Source organism: Pelophylax lessonae, assembly GCF_965119305.1.
Source record: "Pelophylax lessonae genome assembly, chromosome: 3".
Classification (NCBI taxonomy): domain Eukaryota; kingdom Metazoa; phylum Chordata; class Amphibia; order Anura; family Ranidae; genus Pelophylax; species Pelophylax lessonae.
The window spans coordinates 298528372-298543105 of record NC_138770.1 but is presented as its reverse complement, the minus strand read 5'-3'; the positions used below and the strand labels follow the sequence as shown (position 1 = coordinate 298543105).

The following is a 14734-nucleotide window of genomic DNA, read 5'->3' as shown; positions in this document are numbered from 1 at the left end:
GATACGTAAGTGACAGCAGGTTGTGAGATTGGCTGGTCCTTTGTCAAGAGTTAGTGAGAAGGACAGGAATCTGATACCCCTGTCCGTCACATTCGGAAATGGCTGCATTATCCTGTCATTCACCTTACCTGGTGATTCACAGGGATAAGGTGGTTCTTCACCCCTTTCCATCGTTCCTTCCAAAGGTTGCCTCTGATTTTCATTTGAATGAAGACATTGTGTTGCCTTCTCTGTGTCCCAGGCCTAAACATCCAAAGAAAATTGCCTTGCATGCCTTTGATGTGGTCCGGGCTATTACCTGGCAACTATGGAGTCTTTCAGGAAGTCAGACTCTCTCTCTTTGTGCTCACGGATGGACCACAAAAAGGATTGTCCGCTTCCTCTGCGACCATTTCCAGATGGATCAGACAGACGGCGGTTTAGGCCTATTTCATTAGGGGTCAGGTTCCTCCTTTTCCTGTCAAGGTGCACTCTACTAGGGTGCCTAGTGCCTCCTGGGCCTTCTGTCATCAGGCGTCAATGGCGCAGGTTTGCAAGGCGGCCACCTGGTCGTTGGTGCACACTTTTACAAAGTTTTATAAAGTTGATATGTTGGCATCTGCGGATGCTTCTTTTGGCCGCAAGGTTTTGCAAGCTGCTGTTTAAGAGGACCTGATCCTCTTTAAGAGTGTGTTGTTTTTTTCAGGTGAGCTCCAGTTGTTTGGTTGAGCTCCTGTTGCCTGGTTGGCTAATGTTTAGCCTTGGGAATTTTTTTGTTCTCATGTTTAACACTGTTTTGGGACGTCCAAATAGTTATGAATATCAGAAGCTGTGTCCGTCAATGAATGAAGGAGAAAATGGGATTTTCGACTTTTTGTAAAATCTATTTCTCTGATGTTCATTGACGGACACAGCACCCACCCCTCTTTGGAGTTATAATTCTCCTGACACCGCTTGTAACAAAACTGAGTGGCTATAGCAGAGAGAGGGAGTACACCCCTTGGGACTGCCCATGGGTGTAGCTAGAATTATTTTCTGCCTAGTGTCCTACTCCTGTAAGGGGCAGTATAACCCAGTGGGTATGAATATCAGGAGCTGTGTCTGTCAATGAACTAAAGAGAAATGGATTTTACGGTAAGTCAAAAATCCATTTTTTTTCTGCCTCTAAATGCCTTTTTTTTATTTTGCAGTTCTGGTCTTCCTATGTCTAGGCAATAGATGTAGGAAGCTCTCGTCCCCTTGAGTTCTGGGATATTATCGTCAAATCTTAGGTGTCTTCTGGATTTTTTAAATTAGATCTCCAGTGAGTGGAGGAGGGTTCACACAGACAGCACTGTGTCCATAGTGTGCAGCACTGCGATCATACAGTGCATACGCGCCACTGCATCCATAGTGCGCATGCATGAGATTGGGCATTACAGGGAGTGGAGAAGTAGCTGAAATTCCAGGAAGAGAAAGGGCACTGAGTTCAGCTGCCCTCATTCAAAATGGCCACAGTGACATTGCAGTTACTGGACAATTTTTTCATTGAAAAAGGCAGATTTTAGAAAATGAAGTGGATACCACGTAATTGAAATTGGAATTAAATTTTTACACACCTCATGTATTTTTAAAAAAAATGATCAAGTTTAATTGAAGTTTCTCTTTAATCTGTTCATAATTTACATTGATTAGTTACTCCCTTTCCCCCTTTATCAATATGCTAAATACATTTTTAAAGCCCAACTGTGGGCAAACTACTTGCTTTTAACTAGGGGATTGGGGAACAGAGATATACTTACCTAATCCTCTGATCCTCCCCACACAAGACCCGTGACTGGTCTTTAATATAGGAAACTCCACAAACGGAAGCAAAGTTTCACACTAGAATATTGCACAGATCTGGAAGAAATACACAAAACATACTAAGATTCATGCACGGATGCACATGCCTCTTGTATTTAAGCAATATTTCCTCCTGGGCTGAGGACTCTTGAGAGGAACTCTGAGGCATGCTGTGATTATTTTCAGGAAGCTATGTAGAGCACACTGCTAGCCCCTTCCACCAGTCACAATCAACCTGCATAGCATAGCGAAGCACAGAGACCATTGACAATGTTATTGGCCCAAAATAAGATGTGTAATGAAAAGTTTTATTTAAGCAAACTATTAGCATTGTGACAATGGACTCCGTCTCATCCCACACACAGATCTAAGTGCCAGCAGAATCAGCGTGATCGTCACTGGAGTCAGTTAAAGTGGAACTTTACTCTGAAAGGGAAGTTCTGCTTCATGTCCTCTTTCCCCCCACTTCTCTTCTACACTTTAGGACATTTTTTTGAGGACAGGGGCCTAGTTTTGGTAGGTACCAAGCCCAATTCAAACAGCCACTGGTTTTCAGGAATGTGCAGAATTTCAATGTAAAACTGAGATCTCTAAACTATAGATGCTGGAAGTTTTTTGTTGATCCCTCAGAGGAAATCAGAGGTGAGCCAATCCTCACCCAATCAAGAGAGCTAAGGGGTGGGAGGTATTGAAAGGGAATTGGCAAATGTATTATATTTCATCGGCCACAATATATCTGTATTCCCTGATGACCATATTTTACAGTGTGACAACCAACATATTGATTGTCTCAGCTTTTTGCCCCTCACAATATAGGTGTGTTTGGTCCTAAACCTATTGTTACCTTGTTATACATTAGGCTGCATTCACACCTTCTGCGCATTGCATTTTTTTTTTTTTTTTTTGCACACAGCAAAGGGCAGCCTATTCACTTGAATGGTCTGCCCTACACACGACAAACGTGCCAAAGTAGCTCCTGCATCTTTAGTTGCAGTTAGCCTTGTGTGTTTTTGAAATGCGCATTTGATGCGGTTGTCATGCAACAAACTGTATGATTGCTATCTACATTTGGGGTTTCCAAGAAAACATGTTGCTGGAAAACCAAATTGTGATTGGGGCCTTAGTGTAACCAGGTGTTTTTAAACTCATCTCCATACAGTAACCATTATGCAATATGCTTGGGAGTGCCCTAAAAAATTGCTAAAATTGGGGTAATTGGATTGAAAATCATAATTCTTGTGAGCAACAGAGTTGAGATTAATTTTTTCTTAGACAATATTTAGACCTCATTCACACCATGAATTGGCTGTTTGTTTATACAGTTTGTGCCATCAGGTGCTGTGTGCAGACAGCCTTTGTAAGTGTATTGAGAAGTAGCGGCTGTACAGAAACATGCACTCTTCCTAATTTCACACACGTTTGCGTGCCTGTGAGTAGTCACCTACACAACTCTCAAGCTTTAATCAGTGACTGTGCCCATGCAGCCGCTGCGTCTTCATACACTTACATAGGTTGCCTGCATGCAGCACCTGGCGGTCCAAGCCACATAAAAAAAAAAAAAAATCAATGTCTTAGGGCCCTTGTGCACGAGACCTAAGAGGGAAGGGGTCGGCCCACGCCTATGGCTAAGTGGCCCAACTGGCCCGCCATGGCGCTGACCGACCTCATCCTGCTCACTATGCACCTTTGTTTATGCCTGTTTTTTATTGATTGGTCTAATCCTCCTGGCTCGGGAGGTGCGCGCTTCTCATCCTGCCACACAGAGTGGGAGATGGGGTGACTCACCCTACCCCCCCCCCCCATACGTCCCCAACTCTTTTTCTTTTTTCTATCATTGATAGGCGTTCAGGGTGCTTGCCGGGGCCCCGCCTGTCTCGCCTTGATGGCCTGACACCCTGTGAGGGCCATGCTCCTGCATGCCGTGGTGACATTCACAATTTGCCATAAGCTGTGTGGCGGGGGGTCGCGCTGCTCCCGAGCTGGGCAAGGGCGGGGTTGTATCCTCCCCCCCTCCTCTACCAGTTTGGGGATGGGGGAGGTCGTCTCCGCTTACCACGGGAGCACCCTTAAATTTTTATATTGTTGCAATGCCAAGTTCTTCATCCTTCTCCTCTTTTGACCCTGTGTTTTACAAGTATAGGCTTAGGGTCACAGGGGGTCATGGTACATGTTGGTCAATACACATTTTTCACCTCACCATTTGGTCTCCATGGAGAGGCTCCTTTACTGCCATGTTGCCCTCATTCCCCCTCCGCCCCAGGTTCTTTGTCCCGGTTATCTAAGTTCCCTGGATAGGATGTTCTTTTGTGTACTGAAGTTGTGTGTTACCACCTATGCAATCCCGATTGTCATGTATACTTACCTTGCCTACACATTCATTGCCCTCTTACCTCATGGCTTCCGACAATGTTAACCCTATACTGGTCCTTAGGCCTCAGGTCCCAGTTAGGTCTACTCCAACCCCCATTAGTGTCCCTTATTGATACATCTCTCATTTCGGCTACCTGTTCTTGTGCAAGGCTCACTACTCCTCTGGTATCGCGGCCCCGCTGCTGATGGGCAAGTCCCCCAGATACCGGGCCGCTTCCCTGAGCTAGCCTAGTTCTACCTCCCCCCCCCCATCACCTTCCCCTCTCCTTCCCAACCCTCCTCTGTGTGTCTCCTGCCCCCCCCCCATTTTTTTTTCTTCTTCTCCCTCTTTCTCTCTCTCCTCCTCTTTCCTCCGCTCTCCCCCTTCCCTTTCTCTTCATCACCCACTCTCTCTCCGCCACAGATGGTTCCCCCGCCTAAGCCCTCCCGTCCTTCTGCTCGTGCTCCTGCATCGCCCAAGGATGCGCTAAAGCTCCTCTACCTAAACATTTGCGGCCTTAACATACCCGAACATCGCTCCAACTTGCTTCTCACGCTGCGCCGCTCCATGGCGGATGTAGTGTTTCTGCAAGAAACCCATTTCAGGGCGGATGCGATACCCAAACTACAAAACAACCAATACCCAATGGTTTTCCATGCCGCTGCAGCAGACACCAAGTCAAAAGGCACCTCTATCCTATTCTCTAAGTCATGCCCGATGCTTCCGATTGACACTAAAGCGGACGTTGATGGCAGGTTCCTTTTCGTTAAATACACCATTAAAAGTCAAATGTTCACTTTTGCGAATATTTATGCCCCAAATAAACAGTCATCCCTTTTTTTTCCGACGTACATTTTCCCTTTTAACGGAATTCCAGGCTGGGACGCTGGTGGTGGGGGGCGACTTTAACATTGCCCTTTCCCCTTTGCTCGACGTCTCGTCGAGCTCCTCCACACTGCCGTACTCGGCACTACGTGCTATTAAGACCCTACTGCAAGACCTCCTGTTGCACGACCCATGGCGTACACTGAACCCCGACGTACGTGATTACACGTTCTTCTCCCACCCCCAAAAAAATATTCCAGGATCGACTACGTCTTTATTTCCCAACATGCTCTTCCGTCCTTGTTGCACGCATCCATAGACCCCATGGTCCTCTCGGATCACCACCCTGTTTCCATCACACTCTACCTGGGGTCAGACCCCCGACGCTCCCGCGCCTGGTGCCTGGACAACTCACTCTTGTCTGATCCACACTGTAACACCGAAATTGCCACCACTCTGCGCCAATACTTTGCGGAAAATGACTCCTCTGAGACATCCCCGATCACTCGGCGCACAAGTGTGTAGTCAGGGGGCAGTTCATTGCCCTGGCAGCAAAGAGACACAGAGAGAGGAGGGCGCGCATCGCCTCTCTCACTGCTTGCATCCAAACTCTCGAACGCTCTCATAAGCACTCTCTTGCGGAACAAACCCTGACAGCCCTCACACAAGCTAGGCAGGACCTCCTGAACAAATTAGTTAGATCCACGAAATGTAAATTCGCCCTGATGCAGCGCAACTTCTACGAATATGGTAACAAATTGGGCAGCATGCTGGCGAGGGCGCTCCAATCTCGGAGAGCCGCTAGATTTATCCACTCTCTCACTGACTCCAGGGGTCGCAAGGTGTCCTCTACTACCGACATAGCTGACCAATTTCTTTCCTATTACTGCTCCCTGTACAACTTACCTCCAGCCCCCTCCCCCCCGACACTCGTCCGTAGACTGTGCCAATCGCATTAAGTCCTTTCTGCAGCAATACTCCCTTCTCCGCTTTCAGCCGAGGATCTCAAATCCATTGATGCCCCTATAACCGCGGATGACATCTCATTGGCCCTCAAGCAACTCAAGCCAGGCAAGTGCCTGGGCGCTGATGGGCCCAAGGTGGGATATTACAAATCCTTTCCGGAGCTCCTATTGTCCCCACTGACACCCTTCTTTAATGCCTTCCCAGACTCCCCGACCCTAAGCCCTGACCTCCTGGAGGCCCAAATTGTTGTGATACCTAAGCCCGACAAAGATCCATCCTTAGTGACAAACTATAGGCCCATTTCTTTACTTAATGTAGATATAAAGTCTACGCTAAAATTCTAGCAAACCGTGTCCTACATCTTATCCCCGACGTCATCTCCCTAGACCAGGTGGGGTTTGTCCCTGGTCGTGAGGCCAGGGACAACACCATTAAGGCCCTCAATATCCACTATTGGCTCACCTCTTCCCACACACCAGGCTTCCTCCTGTCGCTCGACGCAGAGAAGGCATTCAACAGGGTGGCGTGGGACTACACGATCGCAACCCTGGAGGCCATTGGCATCTCCGGCAGGATGCTAGACTTTATCCGAGCCCTATACTCTGGTCCCACGGCAAGAGTGCGAGTCAATGATCACCTGTCGGATGCCTTCTCTATGTCGAATGGCACACTCCAGGGCTGCCCCTTATCCCCCCTCATTTTTATCCTTCCCCTAGAACCCTTACTTTGCAAGCTCAATTCGAACCCGGACATTAGTGGCGTGACTGTAGGAGCCAAGTCCTACAAACTCGCGGCCTACGCCGACGATATCTTACTATTTCTTACACGACCAGCTACCACTTTGCCAAACCTCCTGAAGGACCTGGACATGTTCCAAGCACTTTCAAACCTCAAGATAAATTACACGAAGTCAGAGGCACTGAATGTTTCCCTACCAGTGCACCTTCAATCTTTCTGCCAGCAAAACTTCCCTTTCCGGTGGGACTCTCAGGCCATCACATATCTGGGTACCCAGATCCCTGCCAAGCTATCCGACTTATACACAAAGAACTTCACCCCCATCCTCATGGAAGTCAAGTCTGATTTGACTAAATGGGAGGGTGGGTCCTTCTCGTGGTTTGGCAGAATGGCCATCATAAAAATCAACATCCTCCCTAGGCTGCTATATGTCCTTCAAACGATTCCCATCAAAATCCCCCCTGTATTTTTTCAAACTTATCGGTGAGTATGCTCCACCTTTATCTGGCGCTCTAAGCGCCCTAGGTTGTCTTGGGATCTCCTAACCGCACCAAAGTTTTCCGGGGGACTGGGCCTACCTCACTTACAAAGGTACTATTGGGCCTGTCACTTATCTAGGATTGTGGACTGGCACAATGGTCGCCTTACGAAGGACTTGGTGAACCTTGAAGACTCTATGTCCCCCTATCCCATACACTTCCTACCGTGGTCTAGCCCCAATTCAACTCCGGCGCCGTGCCCGAAACACCCCCTTATGCACCCTACCCTACTCATTTTTTGTCAGCTCTGTAAGACTAAGGACATATCTTCGAGACCGGGGGGCCTATGGTCCCCCTATGCCAAAACCCGGACTTCACTCCAGGCGTGGTTCGCCTTGATCCGTTTGTACCCTTGTCGGACATCCCGCATAGGGCAGCTCATTTCTTTCAGGGTGGTTCCCTTCTCACATACTCAGACCTATCACGAAGATTCCCCAAGTGCAAAATTCCATTCTTCAATTACCTGCAAATTAGAAACTTCCTACTACATACCAATGACCTCAATGCCTGGTATAGGAACAATACCCCCTTTGAGGACCTTTGCGCTCGTACGACACCCCAACGTCACTTAATCTCCGGCTTATACTCCCTCCTATCGCCGAGACTTCCCCCTAGGATCGCACGTCTCTGTGATCGTGGGGAAGAGGACCTCGCCATCTCACTTAGTGGTGAGGACTGGGATAGGATTTTCACCCACATGCACAAGGGCTCCAGGAACGTATATGTGCAAAAAAGTGGTTTTAAAATCTTTTCCAAATGGTATTGGACCCCAGATATTCTACACAAGTTTTCGTCGGATGCCTCCCCCTTGTGTTGGAGGTGTAACAGTCACACCGGTACCCTGCTCTACATTTGGTGGGACTGTCCTCTTATAAAACCCTTCTGGCAGGAGGTCCATTCTCTTATCAGGCACATCACTACCTACTCCCCAGTCTTCTCCCCGGCTCAATACCTTCTCCACCACACATCCATACCACAAAAAGCTTACAAACAATCGTTGACCCTCCACCTCATTAATGCAGCGAGAATGTGCGTTCCGTGTTGTTGGCTCTCTCCCTCCCCTCCCACCGTTGCGGACTGGCTCCGTAGAGTGGGGAGGGTGGCGTAGATGGAAGACCTGACCCACCAAGCCCACGATTCCCCTGACAAATTTTACACCACTTGGGCCACTTGGCTCCACTTTTCCCTCTCCTCCGAATACAGTGAATTAATGGAAGCATCAGGCTAACCGGCTGCGTCCTTTCCTTTTAGTCACAGAAGTGACAGGCTCTCCCTGTTCTTCACCCTCCCCCCTTTTTTTTTTCTTTCTCTTCTCTTTCTCTCTTTTTTTTCCTCGTCTCCCATCATTATGTCCCTGTCTCATCGTCCCTACCCTTCTACCTCTCCCCCACCTCCTGTAGTATTGTAGTACCAGGGTTTTAGGAGACACCAGTTAACCATATGCACCTACCTTTTACCAGCCCTCCCCGGTTTACTTTTCTGTATAACCCCCCCCCCCCCGCTCATTATGTTTCTAAGTTGGTCCTCTTTCAGTCCCCTCGGGCACACACTCTGGGGCCTTGGGCACAGTGTGTTCCCCTTGGGGGTGCCTGACCCCCCATTGTGTGCCCGGGGGCCCCCCTGGTTCCAGTCGCATGGACCACTTTTCGACCACGATTTGGCCAAGGGGTTCCAGAGTATCATTTTTCTTTTGGGCGTACAAATACCCTCAGTTCAGACCCTTACTGGTACTCAAACACTTTTTATAACGCACAAACCGTCCTATTCCTTAGTTTGTTTGTTTTTTATTTTTTTTTTTGCTTGCTCTTGTGTTTTCCCCAATTGAACATCACCGGTTTACTCGCCATGAGTTGCATGTCATTTGGTGCTTGTTATTGTTCCAACTAATGATGTTTGTTTACACATTATCTTGGTTTTTATACACTCTTTGTAACCTTACTTGTATGCTTATAAAAGTTTTCAATAAAGTGTTTAAAAAAAAAAAAGTGGGAAGAGAGAAAAATTATGACTGTCACAGCATTGTTTTCCTAATATGGATTTTACATAATGTAAGTACCTTGGAATACACCTTATAACTGTCATAGTGCACAGAACAGCAAATTGCTAGGTATTGTCTATGTCCATGTTCTTTGTTTTTCTATTGTTGATAATTGGAAAAGCTCAAGAAACCAAAATGGCATGTCCTTTATTGTAAATGGACTCTGTCATGGATTATGCTTATTGTCTTTGTCTAATGTCATGTACTTGTAAATTTTATTCTTTCGGTTAAAAGTTACTTATTGTGAAATATGACAGAGTTGAGCACTGGGTAGTATCATGTCAAGTAATGCCAGACTTATCAGTGTTTATTCTGCTAGATAATTTTATGAATTATTCACAATGCTTATTGACCCTTTAGGAAAAAACACTGGACCAAGGAATGTTTTGACAACAATTTAACAACCGTTATTAGCAAACTGATTTATGACCAGGTATCATGAGATGTCAATTTTACAACAGGGCTGAGAACGCATTTTAGGCTTACAGTCCCCCTAAGTAGTGTTTTCAGCCTGATCTGCTAATTGAATCTGATCTGTCTTTAGCTGTTTTATTTTTAATTTTTTTTTGTAGTAGCAGGGCTGATCTGAGATTTTAAACCTAATCGTCTGCATTTTTTGAACAAAAGAGGGGGGTACACAGTGTTCAGTATGAACTCACTTCTCTCATTTACTCAGTTTCAGTTCATTGGGCCTCATTATTTTCTGAAGCATGTTAGTAGGAGAAGAGGAAGGCAACATTTAAGTGGATTCTATTTTTATCTTTAACATAAAGAATGTTATGTTGAAGTACCGTGTAACAAATTGTGACAAAATTGGCAACAAAATTGATACAAAAAAGGAAACAAAAGAAGCAAAGAGATAAAAAAACTTACACCACCTAGAGAAAGGATTCATTTTACACTTAATAAAAATATTCAGATTATTCTATAGTAAGAGCGATATTTGTTGTTGAAAAATTGCCCAGAGCAATTTTTTGAGTGAAATGCTGAATTAAAAATGGTTTCATACGTGATCTTGCGAATACCATAAACAAACATGTTCTTTTGGTGTACTGTACCTGAAAAAGGCTTAAAATCTATCCAGGTTCCATAATCACCCTGCAAAAAGAAAACAAAACTCTGTCGCTATGAAAAAAGTTAAAGCAGAGTTTCAGGACGCATACATAGGTAATTTTCTAAACCCCAAACACAACACCCCTTTCTGCAACATATGATTTTGCAATAATGGTTATTCCTTCACCTAGTCGCCTCAGCAGCAGGGTGTAGCAAAATGACATAATCAGATCACACTGCGATGCTGTGTCCCTCCACTGTAGGGGATGCTTGTCACAGTAGTCATTACTTCCTCTAATAAGCCCACACAGGATGCAACCACCATGATGATGACATCTTCTGTAGTCCAGGGGACCAAGGGGTGTTGTCCAGGCTACTGATGGTGGTCATGTGTGATATTGGGAGTCACACAGACCAGAAATGGAGCTGCTGGCCATAACATCTAAAACGTTTGGGTGCACTGAGAGCTCTTCTGTAGTCCTTTTCTAAGATTACAACACTGCTCCTCCAAAGATACAGTACAGTGTGCTTTTGCACCCTGTGACAGGAAGCGTATTTCTGGCAGTCGACATATCCAAACCCAAGAATGAGCGAAGTACATGTTAAGCAAATGCAGAAAATACTGGTTGATTTTGCCTGAAATGCAATGTACCTGTCACTTTCTGTGAGCTACTGTGAAGACTATCTTCCTTACTAGCTATAGTCTGTAAAGTACCAATTAGGGATTGACCGATTATTGGCCAAAGACATGAAAAAAAGCCGGAATTGGCTCTGATCGGGTCTCTGATGTAGCAACCCGGAAGCGATGTCATGACATCAGTTACGGTTATTGGAGCCTTAAAGGCCTCAGATTTTTGGAAAATGACAGTATTCAAAACAACCAAACTTGGCATTTTGAATGCTTTTAAGTGCAGAGGAGGGGTTTGGGGTCTTATAGACCCCAGATCCCTCCATAAATAGTACCTTTCACTGCCTTGTTTACAATATCGGTCGATCCCATTCCAAAAAAGCAGAGCAGCCTAATGTGTCAACCATAGATGCCATGGAGTAGTAGCCACCCGGGAAATGGAAGTGTGTTATTTGGATGAATACAGGGTGAAAATAAAACAAAGTTTGAGAAATAAAATGAATGCAGCCACTACACCAAGGACTAGTAAGCTGAAAAATAATACATTTTTGGGATTAGTAACACTTTACTCTAGTTTCACAACAATAAATTCTGCAGTGTATTTTCAGTTTTGAAGAAACACACTACAGTCCATTTCACACGATTTCCTATGGGTCACGTTCTGTGTGCGTTTTCAACTGGTGTGTTTTTTGATAGGGGTCAGGGACTTTTCTCTATCGTCCATTGACAGACGCAGCTCTTATGCTTCTTCACTATTCGGTTATGCGCCATCTACAGGAGTAGACTAGGCAGTGAAAAGTGTGCCTGGGGTTATGTCGTAAGGTACAGCCCCTATAGGCGTGTCGAGTGAAAACTTTTCACTGCCTAGTCTACTCCTGTAGATGGCACATAACCCAATAGTGAAGAAGCATAAGAGCTGCGTCTGTCAATGGACTTCAGAGAAAAGGATTTTATGGTAAGTTCTTACAAAAATCCAGTTTTTTTCACACAGGAGGTTGCATTTTTGGTTCCATAGACTTCAATGGAAACGCATTAGAAACACATTAAAAACACAGTGCTTGCATTTTTTGATGCCTTTTCACTGCATTCTTGCTGGATTCTCCTGTGTGAGAACAGACACCTCCTAAAAATGCAAACAAATACATTAAAAATCCATTAAGTGCCGGTTCACACTGATGTGGCTGCGGCGATCGCATGTTATGTCGGAGCGCACTGCTCCTTCATTACATGCGATCGGCTGTGTGGTGCGAGTTTAGCCATACACTTTGTATGGCTAAATTTGCACCGCACCCGCAGCAAAGACGCACAGGACCCTTTTTTGCAGCCGCATCAGGATCGGCTCGCACAGCGGTTCACACTTGTGCGATCCGATCCTGTGCGAACTGCAAGATCGCACTGCGATATGCGATCAAACTGGGGGTGTCGTTAAGATTACATTGACACCCCCAGCGTATCGCATATGGCAGTGTGAACTGCCAGGAGTGCGTTTGCGATGCGGGAACAGGCTGCGAATTTGCAGCCTTCCCGCGTCGCATAAGTGTGAACCGGGGCTCAAATGTGTGTCAAAAAATGTAAAGCACATCAGGAAAACACATCAACCGCAACCTGAAGAGGTTTGAACTAAGCCTCAAAGTGACCCTTTTATTTAGTACAATTACCTTTATCTTATGCCCCAAGTAGCAGCAAGGAAAGATAACAGTTTCTACTCTGAAAACAATCAGTCCCCATCATCCAGATGTGAAATTTACTGATGAATTTCTTCTAAGCGTCTTTTGCAGCAAGCAGATTTTTCATTAAATAAGTAAATTGCAATAAGCTGTTAAAAAGTAGTTTTACCCCAAATACATTTCTACGTTTCTGGTGGGGTTGATGGGGTCTGTCCCCGGTCAGTGATTTCTTGCTGTTTAGGACCCCAATGGAGGACCCCTCCTTGTGGGCAGGTATAGAGATGACGTCACATCTCAGTTTTTCTGGTTTTGGTGGGAGCTGTACTTTAAGCTTCTGAAATTGGGCAGCTATTGAACTCCAAATATAAAACCTACAATGAATAATAAAATTACAGTGTTGTAAAAAATAACTACAGAATGACAGGCATCTCTTTTTAGGACTAAGCCTTTTCATCAAAATGACTGCTGAATCATTACTTGTCATAATAGAACTTCAGTATGTTGTGCATGCCAAATAAAATGTATTTATTTATTTATTTATTTGTATTTATATGATAATTTTTGCGATTGTCAGGTACAAAACATGTATGTTTTATAACCTCATTTAAATGTGTGTCATTGATTTTGCACATCCTCCCAGGACATGGCAATAGGCCGATAAAGCAGAACGCATTGCCAACATTTAGGGTGTTTAAACTTTTACAATTTGTGTAGTAGTTTTCAGTATTAAAAGAAGAGTCCATTAAGCGTTTACATTTATTTGTCTTTTAGAACGATGTGATGACTGGGGAGTAGACACAGTGAAGCTGACCCAAGCATATGATGGGGAACCAGTTCGAATCCGATGCCCTTTGTTTGAAGACTACCTAAAACATAACTATAGTACGGCACATTCAGCTGGCCTTACATTAATGTGGTATTTTACAGCTCAAGGAAAGGACCTTGAAGAGCCAATCAACATTCGTCTTCCAGATAACCGGATTAGCAAAGACAAAGATATACTCTGGTTTCGGCCAGCTGTTCTCAATGACACTGGAAATTACACGTGCATGCTGAGGTAGGTTGTTACTAAACAAACAATTAATGCATTGTACCCTTGTTTACTAGTGTATGATTGATATCTAACCATTTCTGGTCAGTTATATAATGGTTTTGTGACCAAAGTCATTATGGTAGATTGTTTTTCCTGGTGTGCTTTCTTAACTAAAAGCTGTATTTAACACTGAATTTTATTCACACAAGTTAATGAGTCAGAAGAATGGCTCCTTCTATTCCTGCTACTTGCATCAGAGAGCCTGAAGGGAAACGACTTCTGTTTTACTTTCTCTTTAGAAAGCCCACAGTGCTCTGTAAATCCTTTGTCATCTGTACATCCTACATTAAAGGTTCATTTCTTTTTCGTACATTAGGGAACACAGGGGGGAGGAATTCTGGTACATTAGTTAATGCTAAGATTGGACACTGGCAAGCAAAGCTGTAAGACAACCCAATATAGCTCCTCGCACTCCTATCATGTTCAATCTTTTTTTTCCTGCCCTAGAAGAACAGACGTCATCTCTTCTCTGGGAGAAGCAAATTTATTCTGCTTTGTTATTCAAGATTCCTTTTTTTTTCTAGCAAGATTCTGCAATTGCTGCAGAACCAGAGGGGGCTCACTTTGCTGCTTTCTAAATCTGCCAATCCCCATTATAGCCACCCCCATGGCCAAACCCTCACTTCACTGCGAGAAAGCAGTGGGGCCTGTCTGTAAATGTATTGCAGGCTCTGCTAAGGCACTCCCCTAAAAAACTCTATCTATTGTGGGGTTAGCTACGGAGTGATTTATATGTCCAGGGCTACGGTGCAACCATTTGGTAAAACTTTGTTCTTGAAGACTCTCTAGAGAGAATGCCCACCAAGACTGCAAAGAATGTTTGAATGGATTATGTCCCCTGGATCTTGCCTATCTCCAGCATATCTGCTTGGTTGGGATTGCAGGGTGTCTGTGGCCCACCACTGCAGTAAGTCAAGACTTTGCTTTTTAAGGAGAGAGCCTGGTCTGTGCTTCTATGCTCCAGTCAGTCCCCTAGGGCAGTGGTCCTCAACTCCGGTCCTCAGGGCCCACTAACAGGCCAGATTTTAAGTATT

At 45.0% G+C, this 14734-nt stretch overlaps 1 protein-coding gene across 2 annotated transcripts in view; it reads left to right on the top strand.

Moving 5' to 3' along the window:
• Positions 1 to 14734, top strand: part of IL1RAP (interleukin 1 receptor accessory protein) — a 415401-nt gene that overhangs the window by 269989 nt on the left and 130678 nt on the right. For both annotated transcript variants that reach the window (XM_082249540.1, XM_082249541.1), the window contains exon 3: positions 13379 to 13664. In XM_082249540.1, the coding sequence (XP_082105666.1) occupies positions 13379 to 13664 (286 nt within the window). The remainder of the gene's footprint in view (positions 1 to 13378; positions 13665 to 14734) is intronic.